The sequence below is a fragment of the Artibeus jamaicensis genome, unplaced genomic scaffold (assembly GCF_021234435.1).
Source record: "Artibeus jamaicensis isolate MK-2021 breed Jamaican fruit bat unplaced genomic scaffold, CSHL_Jam_final contig_471, whole genome shotgun sequence".
Lineage (NCBI taxonomy): Eukaryota > Metazoa > Chordata > Mammalia > Chiroptera > Phyllostomidae > Artibeus > Artibeus jamaicensis.
In genome coordinates, this window is record NW_026521850.1 from 5,782,429 (window position 1) to 5,802,395 (window position 19,967).

Genomic DNA, 19,967 nt, shown 5'->3' on the forward strand with positions numbered 1-19,967 from the left:
GGTTCTCACCTGTCCCCCCACCAATAACCCCAAATGCAAAAGCCTAAACCGACCCCTAAATTCCCAATAAACCAACCCCTTCGGCCAGCCCCTCTAGAGGCACTGACGGGCAGAGCCTCCTGCAACCACTGCCGGAGCCGGAGCCGGAGCCGGAGCAGCGCGGGGAATGATGCGATGCAGCCGGGCAACTGCCTCGGCTTTGGAAACGGAACTTGGATAAACGAATCCTTTTCATTAAAGACAAATCTCCGGAGATGGTGGGACTTACTCGTTTATTTCCTCACAAGCTGGGGGTCAGGAGTTGCCTGGGGAAAAGGGGCAGTTGGGGGTTGCTAGTGCTGAGGTCAGGTCATCTGTCCCTGACCCCTCTCAGACTCCGGGCTGAAAATGACCCAAAGTGCTGCGGACAGTGGCTTGGTGCTTTTGCCTGCATCCCTGCTGCCTTGGAGAATGTGGTTTTCCCAGCGCATCCTTCCGCCCTACTGCTCAGTATTCACTGGGGTGCAGTGGGGGGAGGGATAGCCCATCTCTAAGCCCCCTGCCCCAGTGCAGGTGAGAAAGAAATCCGTTGGCCCAGATTCCAGGACTTGGAACCCTGGGAGGGACAACGAGCCACTTCGGTGGGGCTGGAGGTAGGGAGAGACATCCAGGTTACAGGGAGGAGAACAGGCTGCAGGGGGCTGTTTCAAGCCCCTTGCTCTGTTCCCTAACTTGGAAACCCTGACCTCCACACCTCCTGTGGGCTGGTCCACAGCTTCTCTAGACACTGTTCTGGGTCCCAACAACGGCCTCGATTTGCACCCAGACTGCCTCCTGCCAACAACCCCCCCGCACAACTGCCTCCACCCACACAGGTGCCCCCAGGGCTTCCACTGCAGAGCCCAGGAGAGGAGCTTACCAGCCAGGGTGTGGCCGGCCCCTTAGGCCCTGAGAATGCTGGGTGCACACAGCCCCCACACTGCCAGCACAGTGCTGGGGCAACCAGACCAGAATGGCATCCCCAGAGTGAGAGAAATCCCACCTCAAATGGCTGGTATGTAGTGACAAGCAATGTTTTGGGCAAGACAATATTAATGCCCTATTTTTTTTTGAGGTCTCCCTCCAGCAAAGCAAGCTCTTCTCCAGGTCATGGGAAGGAGGGGCTTGGCGGTCTTGTCTACGTCACCCCCGTTGGTTCTGGGGCTGCTGGCTGAAGCTGGTGGGACAAAGCCTGGCCTCAGACAGACCCGTGAGGAAGTGTGTGTCCTGGGACCCAGACTGGGCTCTGCCTCCCCCCTTCTCCAGACGGCCTGGTCGGGTCGTCCCCTCACAGTCAGGAGAGGGTTTCCACCCCTGCCCTTTTCTGGGTGAAGGGCAGCTCTGAAAGCCCCGGGTGGAGGTGGAGAGAGTGGAGCAGAGACCATGGCTGAGGGGACGTGGGGTGCCTCTGGTTTCTAGGGATAAAGCTCCAGGCAAGGCTAGTAAACAACCTAGTCTTTTATTTGCCCAGGGCCAGCTGTTGCAGACCCTGAGGCCCCAAGATTTCCAGAAGGGATGGAGGGAGGAGGGGTGAGCTGCACTGCCCACCCAGGTGCTGCTTGCCCCGCTCCTGCTTCCCGCAGGAGGCAGAAAGGGAGACAGAGACTAATTTGGGACATCAGTATCACCCACATTTTCAGACACTGCAATTCATCAGTTGTTGCTGAGAAGGAAACTGAGGCACACTGACCCTTCCAGGCCTCTGCCAGTCCAAGGTTAAGCCCTCTTCTTCCTCTCCAGAATGGGCTGCAGGCAGCCTTTTGCTGGGGGAAGGTCTCAGGAGCCCATCTGGTGGCCTGTGGGGGGGGAGGGGGAAGGCCAGCCAGGGTCAAGGGCTGGAGATGGGGGGAGCAGGAGGAGGGGTGTGGTTGGAAGAGCAGCTGCTGGGTGGTGGGCAGGGGGTCAGCACTGAATAGGGGACCCCAGCTGGGGTTCCATAATGACATCAGTGGGGGACAGGCAGAGCCCTCTACTGTCCAGATGGGGAAACTGAGGCGGGGACTGCTCCAGTGTTTGGGCAGGGAGGGGGCATCCCATCAGCTGTTGAGGACCACTCATCTTTCCCACGAAGACATTATGACCTGGAGCTGGAGCGCCTGTCAGTGGTCACTCAGTGTTCAGACTGAGACATAGGAATGGAAGGCCGCTGGGTCACCTGGCTCCAGGCACCCCCTCTACTCTGGACAAACCAGAGGGGCACCCTCCCCCACCTCAGCTGCTGGGGGAGGGAGGGCTGGGCTCAGGCGCCTGCCTGCCTGCCTTCTCCTGCTCATGTGCCTGCGAAAGGCTCATTTTAGCACCTGCCCTCTTTTCCCTGCCTGGAGGGAGCAGAGGGGACAGAGCAGGGAAGAAAGCAGCCAAGGGGTGCAGGGAGCTCTGGAAGCAGGGCCCGAGGGGAGGTCTGGTGGTTCTCCCCACCCCAAGGAGGGCCCAGGCACAGAGAGGGGCCCTCAGCCGCCGTGCAGCGTGGATATGAAGAGGACGCTGTCCTGGTCCTGAAGCTGGTAGTCCAGCTCGCCCTGGTCCAGGAGAGAAACAAGGAGGGCGCCGTCAGGGCCGTTTTCCAGTTTCCCCCCATGTGTCGGGGGAGGAGAGCACCTGGCTGCTGGGGGGGGGGCGGTGAGAGAGAGAGAGACTTCCAGAGAACCAGGTACCCTGTACTCTAACTTGCATGTGTCCAGGATGGAGGACCGCTCACCCCTCCCCCAGCTCCCCTTTCCTTCTTATCTCCGGATGGAAGGCTGGGCAGCCTCAGCGTGGAGGCCAGAGTGGGACAGAGGCCTCTTCACCCTGCTCGGGCCTCACGGAAAGAAAGCCCTCCTGACTACTGAAGTGAGGGGAGGGTTGGAGGAAGGGTGACCCCGAGGTACTGACCAGCAGTTCCCAGTCGGCATCGTTAACCAGTACCAGGATTCCTGGCCGCCTGTGGGAAAGACGGCGGTGAGTCGCAGGAAGTGAAGGGCGGGGGCACTCGGTCGCAAAGGTGGCGAGGCTTAGACCCTCTGGGCTGCAGAAGAGTGTGATGGGAGCCTTCCCTCCTCAAGTTCCAGTGACAGATGTCCCGGGTAGTGGAGGTGACAGTGAATCTAAAGCAAACCTGGTCCGACAGTCATGGTCGTGGGGCCAGGTGGAAATTCCAGCATGCCCCTGCCCGGGGCCTCAGGCAGGTCATTTTGTTTCTGAGCATCAGTATCTCCAACTGGACATGGGCAAATGACAGGGCCTCCCCACAAGGCCTGCGTGAGGGTGAGCTGGGATTGTGGGCGAGGGGCTTGCTCGCCCGAGTCTGTGGGGCACCTTGGGTAGCAGCATGTTTTCCCAAGCGTCCATCTCAGCACTTCCACACCAGGGGCGGCAACAGCGGCCCCAAGCAGCTAGAAGCCCAAGAGCAGCTGTGCCTGGTGCGAGGCAGGTGAGGCTGACTTTCAGACTGGTTCCTCAGCCTGGCTCCTGCTGCCAGTGGCTCACAGCTTTGCTGTTCTTGGGGGGTGGCCTCCATGACTGCTGGACCATGACCTGAGCCAGGGGCTGGACAGCAGCCTTAGCCCCCAGGATTTCCTCTGGTGTCCTCTGCTTCAGGGCAGATAGATGGGCCCCGCAAGCACCCTGCCCACCGCCTGCAGGCATTCGGCCAGCCCTGCTGCAGAAGTGAAGCCACTTCTCCTACAGGGAGCCTGGCTCCTTGCCGAGGGGGCTGAGCTGGGCCTGGGACAGGTGAAGGAGCTGTGGGCGAGGGCAGGGCTGTCTCCAGCGAAAGGAGACAACGTGTGTGTGCGTGCATGTGCGCACAGTGACCCCCTGGAATCCTGGACCTCTGCTGTCCAATATGGCAGGGGTCCCCAACCCCCGGGTTCCAGACAGAGGACAGACACCTGTCAGAAGCCAGTCAGGAACCAGGCCGCACAGCAGGAGGTGAGCCGTAGGCCAGTTAGACCACCTGAGCTCTGCTTCCTGTCCCTCCCCACCCACCCCTGCCCGTGGAAAACTGTCACGAAACCAGTCCCTGGTGCCAAAAAGGTTGGGGACTGCTGCAATATGGTACCTTTTAGCCACGTTTAAATTTAAACTTAAACTACCATTAAATGAAACTGAGTGTTTAGTTCCTCATTCACACTGGCCACATTTCCAGGGCTCAACATCCTCACGTAGCCAGCACCCAATTACCATATTGGACAGCACAGATACAGCAGAACACTCCCATCATCGCGGAAAATTCGAACTGTCCAGGAATGAAAGGGACCTTGGGCAGCACCTTGCCCTCAGTACTTCTGAACGGAGAGAGTAGCTGTGGCCCAGAGAAGTAAAGTAACTTGCCGAACGTTCCACAGCAAGGCTGTGGCAAGCAGAAGGAGGACTCCAAGTTTCTTGAGACGTGTACCAGTTCCCTGACTGGATGTTTAAACAATTCCCAACAACCCAGCACGGCAACAAGAAAACCGAAAGCTCTTTCCTCGGAGCTCAGAATGGCAAGGAGACAAGAGGCCAAGGAGCAGGCTGTGGCCGAACTCGGACACGGGGCCCGGCACCCCGCCCGCCCCCCTCGGGGAAGGGAAGTGGGGACTCACACACTGTCTCCCTGGAGGAACAGCTCTGGCCGCTCTCTGAGCAAGTTCTTCTTGATCCAGACGAGGAGGCTCCGGATGTCCCCTGGAGAGGAGGGCACAGGACACACTGCTGTGAACCCGCCCACTCCCGATTCCCCCGGCCCTGCCTGCACCACGAGGACATGCTCGGGCGGCTCAGAGGCCCCTTCAGCCCAAGCTGCCAGGGCCCCCGGCCTGCGGACTCCCAAGGTGAGGAAGTGGGTTAGCAGGGGGACAGTGACCTGCCAGAAAGGTCTTCGGAGAAAGTGTCACCTAGCACTACTGAAGGCTTGGAAAGGCAACGGGGACTCAAGGCAGATAGCAGGAGGCACTGTCACACCTGAAGGGGCCGACGATGACAGACCCCCACCCTAAGTCCTGGAAAACGGTCCGAAACTGCCGCGGACAGGCTCCTGAGAGGCTCCTGAAGAGCCCCGTCCACCTTTGCCTCCCCAGCCAGGCCCCGAGCGGGAGGATTCCGCTTGGCTCTGGGAGGGTCTGCATACATTCCCCTTTGTGAGGGAGGAGACGCAACTGCTGAGCCGATAACATCAGTTAATTTCCTCCAGCAGAGGGAAAGCAGGGCCCTGCACCAGCCAGAGAGCTGACCAGTCACTGCCCCTCGAAACCCCCCTTCCCAGAGCCCTCTCCCGCCCCGGGGCTGTGGGGAGCCACCCTGAAGAGGCAAGAGGTGCAGGGTCGAAAGGGCCTCTCCTGTTCCCCTGGACACTGATATCTGCCACTTTGTGGTTGTGGGACTGCCACCAAGCTCTTTGTACATCATGTGGAGGCTCAGGGCCACCTGTCCTTTCCTAGGAGCAGGGTCCCAGGGCCCAGCACACTGAGACCTGGCTCAGGAAACTCCTCTAACCGGCAGTCTCCGGAGGCAGTGGGGGTTCCTTCTCTCCCTCCCACGACTGGAGGACTGAAGGCCCCGCGGAGACAGCTGGTCTCTGAGAAGCCGGTGGGAAACTCGGGACCAGCCACGCCCACCCCGAGTCAAAGTCTCAGGCTGAGCTGGAAAGGGCCCACCAGTGCCTTGGTTTCCCCTAGAGTCAGAGTCCCGGCACGTGGGGGAGAGAAGGCTGCCTGGGCAGAGAGAGCGTCAGTTCTTCCCGGTCCAGGCCCAGCAGCGTGTCACACGCAGGGCCAGCCTTGAACAGGGCCGTCAGACGCCCTCCACAGCCTGCACACCATCCCCCAGAAGGCAGCTCGCCTGCCCCTCCGGACAGAACAGCTCCCTCTGTTCCCAGCAGACTTCCCCGGGTCGCCAGAAGAACACAGGTCCATGGGCAAGGTGTCTGTAAACCGTGATGTCACCTCTCGATTTTAATTCCTGCTTTTACACGAAGCAGGCCGGGGTCCTCTCGGTCCCCGAAATGCAGGGCATGGGCGTGCTGCCTCCAGAGGGCTGCGGTCCGCTCGAGGCCTGGCTTTCAGAGGCTTCCCCTTGGCTCCACCTCGGCACTGTCTGGTGGGCCGCCAGCCCATACATCTTGGGGCCGCTCGACAGAGCTGCCGGAGTCTGGCACATCCATCAGCCTGCCCTGGCGGGCCGGGCTCTGCCTGGGTGTGCAGAGGTGCTGAGAGCCACCGGCTGCACCTGCACGGTCCTGGCCATCCCGTACAGAACCTGACCCAGTCGTGTTAGAGGGGGGTCTCCTCTTCCACTCTGGACAAGCTGGGGGTGGGGTGGCTGGTGGTCATGCTGGGGTCACCCGAGTGATGGCAGCATCACAGAGTCCCGGAGGGGCGGGCTGGGGGTGAGTCTGCTGCCGGTGCTGGCTCATTTATCACGATGCTCCTCTTTGCTGAGGTCATCCCCTCCCTCCTCTGCACCCCCAGGCCTGCCCACATTCTTGATAACCTGTTACCATGGTGAGGCCACCACATCACCATCCTCATTGTTCCCCCATGCCTGGATTTGGGGGTGGGGAGAGAGGGGACTCATGGCAGGCTGCGAGGGATCCTAGGCCTGGCCTGAAACACCCCCCAGGGACATCTTGCTGGGCTTGCTGAGGCCCAGACAATATGCAAATGGCCTCCAAGCCAGATGGTCGGCTTCCAAAGGCACCCAGGGGAGGAGGAAGGGTTAAGCAGAGTCAGGGGCTGGTGGCTTGAGGACGGCTCTGGGGAGTCTCACTTTCACCTTGCCCGAGTGTCCTCCTGCCTTCCCACCACCTCAGAGGGTGACTTTCGTCCTGGAACCCCACACAATCACTCGTAAGACAAATATTTACTGAGCAACTACTATGTGCCAGGTGCCAGGGAGATGGCAACGAGCGAGACACAGAACCCACCCTGGTGGAGCTGACATTACATACTGAATTAGCTGTGATAAATGTTATTTCCTTCGTGTAGAAGCTTTTCTGAGGATGTTAACATCAAAGCCGAGACCTGAGGATGAGTAGGGTAGGCTGGGGAAGCATTCCAGGCAGAAGGAAGAACATATGGGAAGACCTGAGGCAGGAAGGAATTGGCAGGTTCAAGGTAACCGAACAGAGAAGGCCAGAAGACTGGCACGAGCAGCAGCCAGTGCCCAGACCCCTTGGGGCACGTGCGGGCCTGGAGAAGGAGCCTGCTCCGGGAGAGGTGCCCCCACCCTGCGAACCCCAGAGGCATTCGCCAAATCTGTGCTCCTAGGGCACACAACCCACACTGCCTGGGCCATGCTCCGGGTCCCTCTGCCTTGATGTGCATGCCAAGACCAGTGCCAACGCACAGCGTTGCCAGCACCGGGACGTGCTCCGAGGGCCCGGCGCTGGCCGTGGGGCATGCGCAGAGGCCCACACACAGCACCTCAGCTCCCCTGCATTCCAGGGACAGGACCTTCGGCGAGGCACTCCACAAGCCGCAGCCTCCTCTTTGCAAAATGGAAATGGTAAGAATGTCTCATTGGGCAGTTGTGAGGAGGGGATACGATGATTCATGTAAAGTTCTTGGTACTGCGCCTGGCATACCAATCCTGTAATTCTCCTATGATTCAGAAGAAGAACCTGTACCTTCTGCCCTCTCCTGATGCTGAGCTTCCACACTCTGCCTGGGGCCTGGCACCCTGGGACGTGCTCAGACCAGAGTGCGGCAGAGTCAGCCAAGCCTTAATCAGACAGACGTGCTGGGACTGGCTGGGTTTTCTGTGGGGTTCACTTGCTCTTCATCAGAAGCTGCAGAGGGACTGGGAGAGTGGTGAGGGGGCCCCAGGCACTGGCCTTTTCATTTCATTTACTTATTGAACTTGTATAAGAGTTTATTTTTTTAAATTTAGTTTATTGAAGAATTTATTTACTTATCTTCAAAGAGGGGAACATCAATGTGCAATTGCCTCTCGCATACCGCCTACTGGGAACTGGCCTGCAACCCAGGCATGGGCCCTGACTGGGAACCGAACCAGCAACACTTTGGTTTGCAGGCTGGCATTCAGTCCACTGAGACACACAAGCCAGAGCTGTGTAAGAGTTTATTTGAGCCAAACTGATGACATATGCCAGGGCGCAAAATCTCAAACCCTCCTCTTCCCTCCACTTTAGATGTTCAGACGTTTAAGATGCTTCCAGGACAACCCTGCTGCAAAAAGTCCCATTCTGAGGCGGTGGCTGTTAGAGGCCAGAGCGCCCCTGGGCACACAGCCCCAAAGGAAGGAGAGGAGCACCCTTACACAAGGTGTCCAGGACGGGAAGCCTTGGGACCCGGCCTGCCCACGAGGGGAAAGCAAGTGATGGCAGCTGCTTGCCACTCTGGTGGAGGGTTAAGGGCTCGGAGTCTAGAGGGGAAACTGGCGCTACATGGCCTTGAGTAGGAAGTCACTTCACTTCCCTAAGTCTCAGGGTCATCCTCCGACAAACGGGGATAAAAGCCCAACCACCAAAGAGCTGCTGTAAGGATTCGGGCCCACCCCGCACAGCATCAGGCACTCAGGACAGGTCCACGGGCCCAGTGACTTAGGGCGCCTTACCCCTGGGCTGCCAGAACCTAGAGCTGCGGGCAGGGGGGCACCATGCACGCCCCTTAGAGAGAACCTGAAAGGCTCCACCAGACTCCCTCACCCCAGCAGGCTTGTCCTTGTCTGGGAACACTGGCCACCCACTGTGGCAGGGCCCCCCCAACAGTGTCAGTCGTGGTTTCTCAGGCTGGGAGAACAGTCTCAAAGTCTTATCTGATACTAAAGCCTTGCAGCGACAGACCCTTATCCAGCCTCTCTTTGAACGCTCCTGGGAGAGTTTTTCTCTCAACCAGAAATCTATCTTCCTGTCATTCCCCACCCCCCCCACCCCAGCCTGGTTATTCCCTGGGGACCACGGCGACAAACGTGTCCCCTCTTCCCCACGCCTGCCCTGTAGATTTGGGAGAGACAGATCCCAGATCTCCTGAGTCTTCCCTTCCATAGGTTAAACCACTCCAGTCCCCACCAGGTCTACTGGGCTCCAAGACGAGGCTCTTCTGGGAGCCCACCCCAGGCCTTAGTTGAAAAGGGAGAAGAAAGAGCTGAGATGGGGGGAGTGAAAGAGAAGAGGGTAGAGGGGACATCAGAGAGTCCATTTACAAGTGAATGGGGTAAGAATGGAGCAGTTTGTGGGCTAAACTGGCCTCAGAAGGAGGTTTACAGATGTGCGAAGGGACGCTCCTCATTGTTTAATTAAGCAGAAAGTGGATCTTTTCAAAAGCAATTTTGCACAGGGACTGGGAGGGGTGGGGGGAGTGGAGGGCGGTGGGGAGGGGGGGATCAGCAAACAGGCCCCAGGGCAAAGAAAGGAACAGCTGGCCCCAGAGAGGCTGTGAAATGCATGCTAAGCAGTTTAAAGCGCTGGGAGCTCTTTGCAGCCCCTGCCCTCCCCTGTCGGCCACCCTCTGACACAATGGCAGGGCAGGGGAAGAGGGGCAGGGAGAGGGGAGGCAGACACGGCTCCTCCTGGGGGCCAGGGCAGGTAATGCCCATGCCGGGGCAGTCTGTCCCCCGAAGTTCTGGGTTTGTTCCAGGCCACTGACCAGGCCTGGGCTGGAAGCCTTGAGATGAAGGGATCCTTGAAGCATAAGCATAAAAGCCAGCCCCCGCCGCCCCCCCTGGCCAAAATGCCCAAAGCGGGTGGGTGCCTACCAACCCCAGTCACTACAACCAAGGACAGGGCCTGCTCCATGCAGACGGCCATCAGGGTGTCCCCTACAGACACGACTGTTCCCTAGGTCAGCACGCCCTGCTTCCCAGAACTGTATGCTTGATTTGACAGCAACATTTCTGAACTGTAGATGTGAAACAGAAAACCAGCTCAAAGAGATGAAATGTAGCCCAACCTCCCATTTTACAGATAGGAAAACGGAGGCTTGAGAAAAGCAGTGACCTGCTACAGGGCATGGCCAGGACTTCTCTGTTGCAGTCTCACCGGCCTTGGCCTTGCCCATCCTCTTTTCCCAAATTGGCTGGGTTGGAAGCCCTCCCCTGGCCCAAGACCCAGGGCCCTGGAGTTCCCTTGTTTGTCAGACTTGTCACAATCCATAATCTTATGGCTGCTATTTTCTCTGCTGGAGCCTCCAGGACCTACTTGGCCAAGGGCAGCCCCTGGGCTGGGAAGGCTGCCAGACAACCAACCAATCTGGGCACAGGCTTGGGGGAAGAGCAAGACTCTCCTAGTGGCAACTGCTGGGCTCCCGTGTGCCAGGGTGAGGCCTGGCAGCTGCCAACCAGCCATGCGACTGTGATGTGACCCAAGCCTCTGGGTACAACAGGGCAAAAATGGGGACCAGAGGTAGAATCACAGCCAAGGGCCCAAAGACCAAGCAAAAAGGCCCGTTCACCTACCCGCCTCCTTCCCTTTCTTGCATCCCAGAGAGGGGAGGTCGGCCCCTGGCTGCCCTGTAAGCAGTGGATGGAGGCTGAGGGACCACAAACCTGGTCAGCCTGCCCCCACTTGAGTCACTCTAGGCAGCTCTCTCTCTCTCTCAGGTGTGGTTTCCTTGATGATGGATAAATCTACTGTGGTCATTATGCAAATCGAAATAAGTAGCTGTTGAAAGCATGAATATAAATGAACAAAAGGGGAAAAAACGGGAAGTATACCGCGAGTGTGAGATGGTGCATGACCCAGGGAGCCTCTTGGGACAAATGGCGATGGGTTAGTGGTACCATGCCAGGACTTAGGAATCTCTGGAGTCTGGTCCTGAATCCCAGTCCCACCACCTAACTAACTGTGTGGCTCGGAGTAAGGTCCTTGACACTTGTGTTTGGATTTCTCCTTTATAAAATGGAATGACAGCTACCACCTAGGAATTTGTGACAACTGTTTACGTACCTAAATGAGGTCTTGCCTACCATGCCAAACTCAGCCAGTGCCCCTGGCGACACTGAACTTCTTTCAGTCCCTGCACCATGAGGGCCATGTCCTTGGCCTGGAGCAGGCCCCAGGCGCCTCTGTTGTCTCCCCCGTTGTACTGGGCTGGCTCCTTTCCATCCTTCAAACTTAGCCTCCAGGTCCTCTCTCTAAAGAGGCCTTCCCTGACCCTGTCGTCTAGCTCGCAGCACCCTCCGCCCTCCTGCCGGTGACACCACTTGCACAGCCGCACTCCTACGTGCCTCCCGGCTCCACTTCCATCCACTGCGAGCTCCATGTGGGCAAGAACCGTGTCCGTTTCACTCGGCACTGAATACCCAGCAACCAGTACAGTGCCTGGCACCAAGGAGGCACTCAAAGAAAATGTGCCAACTGCAAGAAAGAATGAAGTACTGACTTCCACATCTGGCATTTGGTAAGCGTTCAGCCAAAGAATGAATGAAAAGGGCTGGAGTTATTAAACCTAAGGATGTTCGTGCTACACAAATGCAGGGGGAAGTAAATCATAATTGTGATATTTTAATCACTTCCCAGGCAGGTCTTTAAAGCTGAATCTTCTTTTAAAAGATTTTATTTATTTATTTTTAGACAGAGGGGAAGGAAGAGAGAAAGAGAGGGAGAGAAACATCAATGTGGGGTTGCCTCTAATGGGCCCCTGACTGGGGACCCAGCCCACACCCCAGGCATGTGCCCTGACTGGGAATCGAACTGGCGACCCTTTGGTTCACAGCTGGCACTCAATTCACTGAGCCACACCAGCCAGGGTTGTTTTTTTAATCCTCACCCAAGCACATTTTGTTTCATTGCTTTTAGAGAGGGAGGGTGAGAAACATCCACGTGAGACAGAAACATCATTGGGTTGCCTCCCATATGCGCCTGGGCCAGGGGTCACACACAGGTGTGCCTAGACCACAGACCAAACCCACAACCTCAGTATGTGCCCTGACTGGGAATCAAACCCACAACCTTTTAGATACCAACAACACTCCAATCAACTGAGCTACACTGGTCAGGGCAAAGATGAATGTTCGAGACCTCTATTCTGAGGGCCCCTGCTCCCTCCCAAGGCTGGGTGGCCATCTGTCAAGCAGAAACAGTCACTTCTGTCACCCTAGCTCTTCCCCCACCAAGTACACACAATCCCACGGTCCTGACGTTGATGACATTTAACCTCAGCCTCACACCCACCACCAGCCCAAGGGGTGCAGTGACCTGTTTCTCGGAGAGCGCCCCCCGGCCCCTGAATGTGGCAGAGACCTACCCCGTGCACTGCTCTCCAACTTGAGGGAAGGTTGGACACAGCCCTGGCAGCCAGTGAGTTTGGCCAATAATTGTGCGATTCCTGGCAGATGCTTATCTAGTTCCAGAAGAATCCTGTCTGACCTCACCATTTCTACTGCCCACCTCCAGGAACCTCATCCCCTTGCCTCCTCATGGCTGACTGCCTGTTCTCCCCCAAAGCATCTCAGCCCAAGGTGAGCTGGGCTCTGTCCCGAGGCCCTGAGCACTGTCTCCGACGAGCACTGCTGTGCGGCTGTGCCTCCGCAGCTGTGATGCCGGCCGCTCCCACACTGCTTGGACGTTTACCCAGCTGGGCCTCTTCAGTGCCCCGCGTTGAAGGCAGGGACCAGCTCTCACCCAAGGTTCTGTCCCTAGTGCCTGGTATGTGGCCTGCCACCCAGGAGGGGCTCAGTATGTTTGTTAACCAGAGATGAACAAGTATTTGAGTAGACAAATGAAAAAAGCCCACTGTCTCCTTTAGTCAACCTCCCTCCTCCAACCTCCTTTTTGGCTGGAAACATTCTCACCTAAATACTCTTACCATAACGTGAGCCCATCCGCATTGTTCCGTTCTCAGAGAAGGTTACCCCCTTCATGAGAACCTCTCTCTGCTGCCATCTACTAATAACAGAGATGCTCTTTTTAGCAACCCTGAGAGAGAGGGATTGCCATGCCTGCTTCACCAGTAAAAATGCGAAAGCTAAGAGGTGAGGTCACTGGCCTAAGGTTGGGAGAGGATTCCCATTTAAGTCTGAATGCAGAGCCCACATTCATAAGACAAGGTCACTACCACCCTCCTGCCAAGCTGGCTGGTTCCAGAGAGGATCAGGGATGGGTGCTCTGGTGATTTCTCTTCCTCCCTGCCTCCCTCCCTCCCTCTGGCCAGGGAAATCCCAACCATTCCCACTTGAATGGGGCTGAGTGGCCCTCCAGACTCCTGGCCAGTGTCCCCCAGGAGGGGTCAGACAGCCCATACTCACAGGGCTCCTCCTGTCCAGGCAAGGTGATCTGATGCTTCTTTACTCCGTCGAACAGGAGCTCCGCGCCACCACTGCAAAGGAGGGCCAGAGAAAGGCAGCCAGGTAAGCTCCGGCAAAAACCTCGCTGAGACTGAAAACCGAGGAGGGGTCTGGCACAAGAAGCGCAAGAGATGCTGAAATCCGACATGTAGAAATACTTCGGGCACCAGTGACTGATTCTCAAAAATGACTTCCTGATGTGGTACAGTAGGGTATAAATCATTTTCCCCAATAACCAAATTTGCAGACTTTTGTTTTTGCTCCTCTGCTTTCTCAAGAGGCAGCTAAGCATACAGGTTCAGGTTTGGTGCTCTTGGCCTCAAGATGGAGACCAGCCTCCACCTCTGCCTGACCCCTAGACCTTAGGCATGTGGTTCCATGTTCTCGAATCTGTCCTGTGTACAAAAACGTCGAGAAGCCACCATGAAGCATGCTGAGGACACTATGTGTTGAAGGGTTTCCCCTGGCCAGGGGAGGGTGTGAAATGTCCCTGCTTGTGCACACCGGGTTTTTGCTGTCAGCACATCCAGAAGGTGAGACTCCACCTGCTTATTAACTTACAAGACCGTTCTCCATCTCATTTCATCCTCAGCCATTCCGGGGAAGGTAGAAGGGAAGCAGATGTTATTAACTCCGCCCGATGGAGAAGCAGGGGCTTTAAGAGGTTAAGTGACCCATCTAAGGTCACAGAGGCAGTGGCTGAACTAGGCTTTGAATTCTGACTGGTTTCCACTCAGCCCCAGGAGCCTTGATAGAAAAGAACCAAGACTCCCCAAGGTCAGAAAGCCCCTTGAGGGCAGAGTGTAGTTCACTTGTGTACACCAGCACCTGGACAAGGGAAGGCTGGTTCAGCAGAGATGCTCGTGGTCAAGGCCAGAAGCCAGGGCTTATGATGGGGACACCAGGACTCATTCAGTGCCCCACACTGCCTCTCCCTCTTGGTCTCCTGACTCCATCCCAGACCTCACGTGGATCTTAACTGAGAAGGCCTTAACAGACTTTGGGCGGGTGCGAGGCCTCCCCCCACTGCCCTTGCCCGATGTAGAACAGAGATGTCCTGAGACGGTCCACTGGGAGGCACAGGGAAGGCAAGCATTGTCATGGGGGAAACATGGGGCGACTGTCATCGAACAAGGTCATGCTTTGTCGATGCAGAAATGTGGAGGGGGAGAGGAGGCCCATCTGTGGCTGTGTGCGGGGCTGTTTCAGCTGCGAGCCTGCACAGAGCCTCCATTTATCCCCTTCCAAGAGCCTCCTTCTCTCCTGGGTGGGGGCTGGCACATGCAGCAGCTGGGGTGGGGGAGGGCCACAGGCGAGGGGCTCAGGAGTTGGGGGTCAGAGAAAAGGGGTGGGAGCTGGAGGCATGGGGACTTAGGCCAAACCTGGTGGTGCCAGGCTCGGAGGCTGGGCTGTTTTTCCCTTTACAATCGGATGAAGGATCAGGGGGTGACCTGCCTCAGAGAGCGACCTGTCACCACTGGGCTCACTGGCCCCCCACAAGAGGGGTTTTTGCTGTCAGCACATCCGGAGAGGAGTAAGGTGTACACCCAGCCTCTGGAGTGACGCAGGAGGCAGGTAAGGGGCTTGTTTTGGCCCCAGCAGAGAACCAAAGCTAAAGGCTTTTATGTCTGACAGGGTTTGCTCTTCTGAGTCAGCTAAAGAATTACATCTTAAGACATCTCATCTTCCCTCCACTCCCCGTTCTTGGTGGGAGTGTCTCTTGGTACCAGTGAATGATACAGACATCCCCCAAATCGCCTTTACTTGTAGTTTAGCACCTTCTTATCTTATAATTTTTAATTTTTGTTTATTTCCTCTCTACCTGTTGGATTGTAAACTCTGCCTGAATCAGGGCCCAGCACACAGCAGGCACTCGATTTGCCATGAGTGAAAATGTCCAGTTCTCCTACTTCTTCTCTAACTTCAATGAAGCTCCCTCCCTTTGCCAATACCTCCCAGACTCAGGAAGGAGGAAAAGGGAAAAGAAGGAGGGAATCTCACATCAGCACCGTAGGGGCAAAACACATTTGTACTACACACGTTGAATCCCACGTGACCTGAGGAAATGCTCTGCTAAGGATAGTTCAGGAGGCAAGACAAAGGAGAACACAATCGGTCACTTGTAAGAGTGAGGAAGGTATGAGCGGTCTTCTGAAGAATCTGCCGGAGCTGGCGGGGCTGGGAGGACATCTGCTCTGGGGAAAGAGGCCAGGTCCTCACCAGCCCCTTGAAGGATCAGGGGACCAAAAGTAGAGAATAATGGGCATGGCAGCTTCTCTGCAAACCTGTTCAGGTTCAAAGTGAAGGGTGAAGGGAGTCTACTAAAAGATGGAAGGAATGAAAGAAAGGCCAGGGGCAAAAACATGCATCAAGTCAAGGACAGAGAGAAGGAATGTGGGTTTGCCTTGCATTTTGGGCATTCCTGCTTCCTGAGAAGCTGTGATTCTCATGAGACACTCTGCCTTCCTGGTGCACACTGCTGCTCTGAGGAGTCTCAAGCAACAGTGAGGCTGAGGTGCGAGATGGCCAGGGCAGAAAAGGGGTAATTAAGCTGGTCTGTATGTAGCTCTGGAGCGCAAGGACCCTCTGTTCTTCACATGAATTCCTTACTGCTGCCGCCAGACAGAAGGCATTTCTGATGAACAAAATACCCCGTCTGATGCAGTGAGATTGAAAAGTTGGCTGTAGACAAACCTTAACACTGGCAGTCTGCAGCTTTTCCCTTTTCAGCTCTGCTGAGGCCTGTCAAAGCCCTGGGGATCCCCCTAGAACCTCCAGGCAGTGGGGGCCATGGCTGGGCCAAGGGTCAGTAAAGCAAAATAGTCAGGAGACCAAACCAGTATGGTTCTAATTAAAATCAATTAAAATGCACTTAATATTCATGAGACTGCCCCACTTACAAGGGACAGAAATACTGAACACTGGGAAACAGAGAGCGTTCTATTTATCTTTGTATCCTCAGTGCCTGGCTCACTGCCTGGCACATGGTAGGCACTTAATAAATGACTGGTGAATAAACTACCCAATGAAGGCAAAACATAAAAGAAACTGGGGGTATCCAATGGAAGAAAAGGCATTTAGGGACAGAGGTTTTAGAGTTCCCATTCCAGACTTTTCTTTTCACATAAGCCTTGGCTTGTTTATCTTCTCTCTCACAAGCGCGCGCACACGCACACACGCACACACACAGAGACCAAGCTTCCATATGACTCTGGAAATGACACCACCCATCTCTTAGGGTCTTAGTTTCTTTTCCTTCTAAACTCTGCAGTTTCTCTCAGCTCCAGAATCATATGTAGGCGAAGAACATAGCGGATTTGAGGAGACATTCTCCCTGATTTGTGCTTCTTCAGTTAATGGTGTGCGCCCCATTTCCTGCACTTTTCATCTGCGCACACTGTACTGCCAGGGTTGGTCTCCTTCACTGTGCTATCTTATCCCTGTTATCTCCACGACTGCGGAGGGCATCCAGCAAATTTACTGATGTCCTAAAAAGGCCTCCGGTCTGTTTATCTCCCCCAAATCCTGCGAAAGAGAAGAAAGGAGTCTCGTCTTGGCCACACATCCCACGAGAAACAAGGCTTCAAGAACCCTGTAGGTAGACTTGCTGCCAAAAGGAAGGAATGAAGGAGTTGAAGGGTGGTCCTTCTTGGTCCTAGGAGCTCAGGTGCTAGACTCACCAGCCGGGTCCAAAACCGGACTGGCAAAGGTGGAGAGGCCGCCTTTTGAGTCCGGCAGGGCGCAAGGCACCGAGGAGTCCCCAGCCCGCACTTCCACAGCCAAGTATGCGCCTCTATTCCTGGACATACGGCCTCATCGCCAAAGGAGACCGAGCCTCTCAGGCCCTCTGAGGCGATGGCGTCGCTCAAAGAAGGAGCCGGGAACCTCGGAGATTCGGTCGTGACAGACCCCAAGACAGAGGGAGAGGAGTTCCGGGCCCCAAGACTTCACTTCATCCCCACGGCGCCCCCAAGTCTCTGACTCACCCGAACTCCACCTCCACTGATAAGGGAGCTGCCATGTTGAGGAAGCCGAGCTTGCAGGAAACTCCCCTCAACTTCCTGCGTGCCCGCCCACTTCCGGTCACCTTGGCGGAAAAGGCGGGGCCGTCCTCAGCTATTGGTGACAGGCCTATCGGAGAAGGGTGGTTGACGGGGGCTGTGCGCGATGTACTTTGGGGGGGCATTGGGACTTGGTCCCCCACTCTGTCTTTTAGAGACCGGGTTCAGGCCACCGGAACAGGCAGTAACCTGTTGGAGCCTCAGCTAGGTGGAGGAGAGCCTGCGTGAGCAAAGAGTGCGAGCCATTTGACTTTACTTTGGAATAATTATAAACTGTTTTCATTCGGCACCGCTTGGGCGAGCCCATCCATCCTTCTGAATAAATGACCCCCAAATCTTTATTTCGTACTCAGAAATCTCTCTCCTGAGCTATTGACTCGCTATCGCCACTCCCTTCGCTGTCGACTTAACTCATTCTACAGATATTTATTGCATGTCGTCCGTAGGCCAGGCTTCTTGGTGGGTGCCGTGGGTGCAGTGGTGAACGGGGTGGACAAGGTTCCTGCTGTAGCGCGCTCACAGTGAAGTGGGGAAAACAAACTCTGATTGAATAAACATACCAGCCTTACTATTAAATGTAAAATCTCAAACGGAAAAAAGTGACCCAGAGTAATCGGAACTCAAAAAGAAAACAGACTGGACTTGAGTTTTGAAGCACGAACAGAATTAACTAGGTCGATGTCAAGGAAGAGAAGCTTCTGGGAGAATTCCAGTGTGGAGAACAGAAGGTTCAAAGGCTGTGGGTGGGGAAATACGCTGGACCACCAAGGCAGGAAGGTGCAGGCTGGGGAACAGAAGACCTGGGAAGGGATGAGGCTGGAAAGGAGGGCAGGGACCAAACCATGCCTTGTGAGCCAGGTTAAGAATTTCAATCTTGGGCCTGGTTGGTTGATGTGACTGGACTGAGCACCAGCTTGTGAACGGAAGGGTGTCCAGTTTGATTCCCAGTTAGGGCACGTGCCTGGGTTACCGGGCAGGGTCCCAGTAGGGGGCATGCGTGAGGCAACCACACATTGAGGTTTCTCTTCCCCTCTTTCTCCGGTCCCCTCTCTCTAAAAATAAATAAATAAGTTGTTTAAAAATTTTTAATGTTTTTTAAAGAAAGAATTTCAGTCTTGGCCCTGACTGGCTCAGTCGGTTAGAGGATCCTACCAATATGCCACAGTTGAGGGTTTGATTCTACGGTCAGGGTACATATGAGAATTAACCAATGAAAGTATAAATAAGTGGAACAACAAATTGATGTCTCTCTCTCAAGTCAATAATAAAAAAATAAAACATCCTTTCTGGCCACATTGTGGGGAATGGTTTGGAGGGGAACAAGGGAGAAGACAGGGAGACCTCAGGAGCCGGTTACAAAAGCCTAGAGCACAAAAGGAGTGGAGATGACCCAGGGTATCTGAACCCCAACACTTTTAAAACTGAACTCCGTGTTGGTAGTGCAGCCTGGTGGTTAGGGGCAGAATGACATAATGGTTAAAAGGTTGGAGTTCGGTCCCTACCACCTTCGCTTCATAATCAGTCCCCACCACCTTCAAGCTGTGTCTTTGGGCAAGTCCCTGAATATCTTTGTGCTTCAGTTTCCTTATCTGTAAACAGCTCCTACTTCAGAAGGCTGTCATGAGGTCTAAATGAGCTTTGGCATAGTGCCTCTCTCCCTACAAAGGGTCTCATGTGTACCACTGTCACCCACTGAAACACCCAAGCAAGAAGCCTTGGATGTTGTTCTTAATCTTTTCCTACATCCAGTCACTCAGGTTGGATTTCTCCCTTCTAAGCTGATGTTGCCACCCCACTTTCTTCCACTGCCACCCACCACCCTTCACCTGCTACCTGCTTCTTGCCTGAAAGCGTGTCTCCAACTTCCTCTCTGTGGCCTGGGCGTCATTAGACAGTTAAACTGCACGGACAGTCCTGAGCACCCTCTATGTACCAGGCACTGTTGCAGCCCACTAGCAAAATGAGGACAAATGAGACAGACACAGCCCCGGTCCTCAAACAGTGCAAAAAAGTCCTGTGCCCCACAGGGCCCACATTCGCCATGCTGGGTAGGTCACTTCCCCAAGAACATTTGGGACCAAATGATCTCTTAAAGTCCTTTCCGCAAAAATAGTCTAAGATTCTGCCACTGGACCCAGCTCCCCGACAGCAGAAGCCTTGCCTGATTCGTTGGTGATTCTGTAGCTCACACTGTACATTGTAGGGGGTTGGTAAGTGCTTGCTTGCTAATGAACGAAGGAATGAATGAGCACATATCACTCCACTGCTCAAAATCGTTAAATGATTTTTTTTTGTTTGTTTGTTAACAAGACAAGGGCCTTCCTAGAAGGCATTCAGGTCCCTTAGAGCCTCTGTTCCCAGCCCCACTTCTTATGTTGAGTCTCCTCTGGCCCCGGGAACTGCCACCTCCGAGCGCTGGAACCAGGGAGCTGGGGAGCATCTGCAGAGCTTCATCCGTTTGGCAAACATTCACTGGGCACCTATTCAGTACCGGGCCCAGTGCTGGTGCTGGGAACACAATGGTGAACAAAACCAATGGGGTCCCCGTACTCCAGGGGCTGATGTTCTAGGCCAGGGGCCCCAACCCTTGGCCTGTAAGGAACCCGGCTGCACAGCAGTTGAGCAGCAGGCCACCCAAGCTCCACTTCCTGTCCCCCGTCTCCCCGCTCCCATCCCCTTCTTGGA

At 55.4% G+C, this 19,967-nt stretch overlaps 1 protein-coding gene across 2 annotated transcripts; it reads right to left on the bottom strand.

The window, feature by feature from the left end:
* Positions 1-1,458: 1,458 nt before the first annotated feature.
* On the bottom strand, positions 1,459-17,280 carry URM1 (ubiquitin related modifier 1). Of its 2 annotated transcripts, XM_037151417.2 has the most exons (6): positions 17,208-17,280; positions 13,183-13,253; positions 4,584-4,665; positions 2,893-2,941; positions 2,437-2,537; positions 1,459-1,814 (listed from the first exon to the last, which is right to left on the bottom strand). In XM_037151417.2, the coding sequence occupies exons 1-5, from the start codon at positions 17,240-17,242 to the stop codon at positions 2,469-2,471; spliced, it is 306 nt and encodes a 101-aa protein (XP_037007312.1). In that variant the 5' UTR covers positions 17,243-17,280; the 3' UTR covers positions 1,459-1,814; positions 2,437-2,468. The 2 variants fall into 2 exon arrangements, with proteins under 2 accessions (XP_037007312.1, XP_037007225.1); XM_037151330.2 differs by having other exon boundaries at positions 1,459-2,537.
* Positions 17,281-19,967: the final 2,687 nt, after the last annotated feature.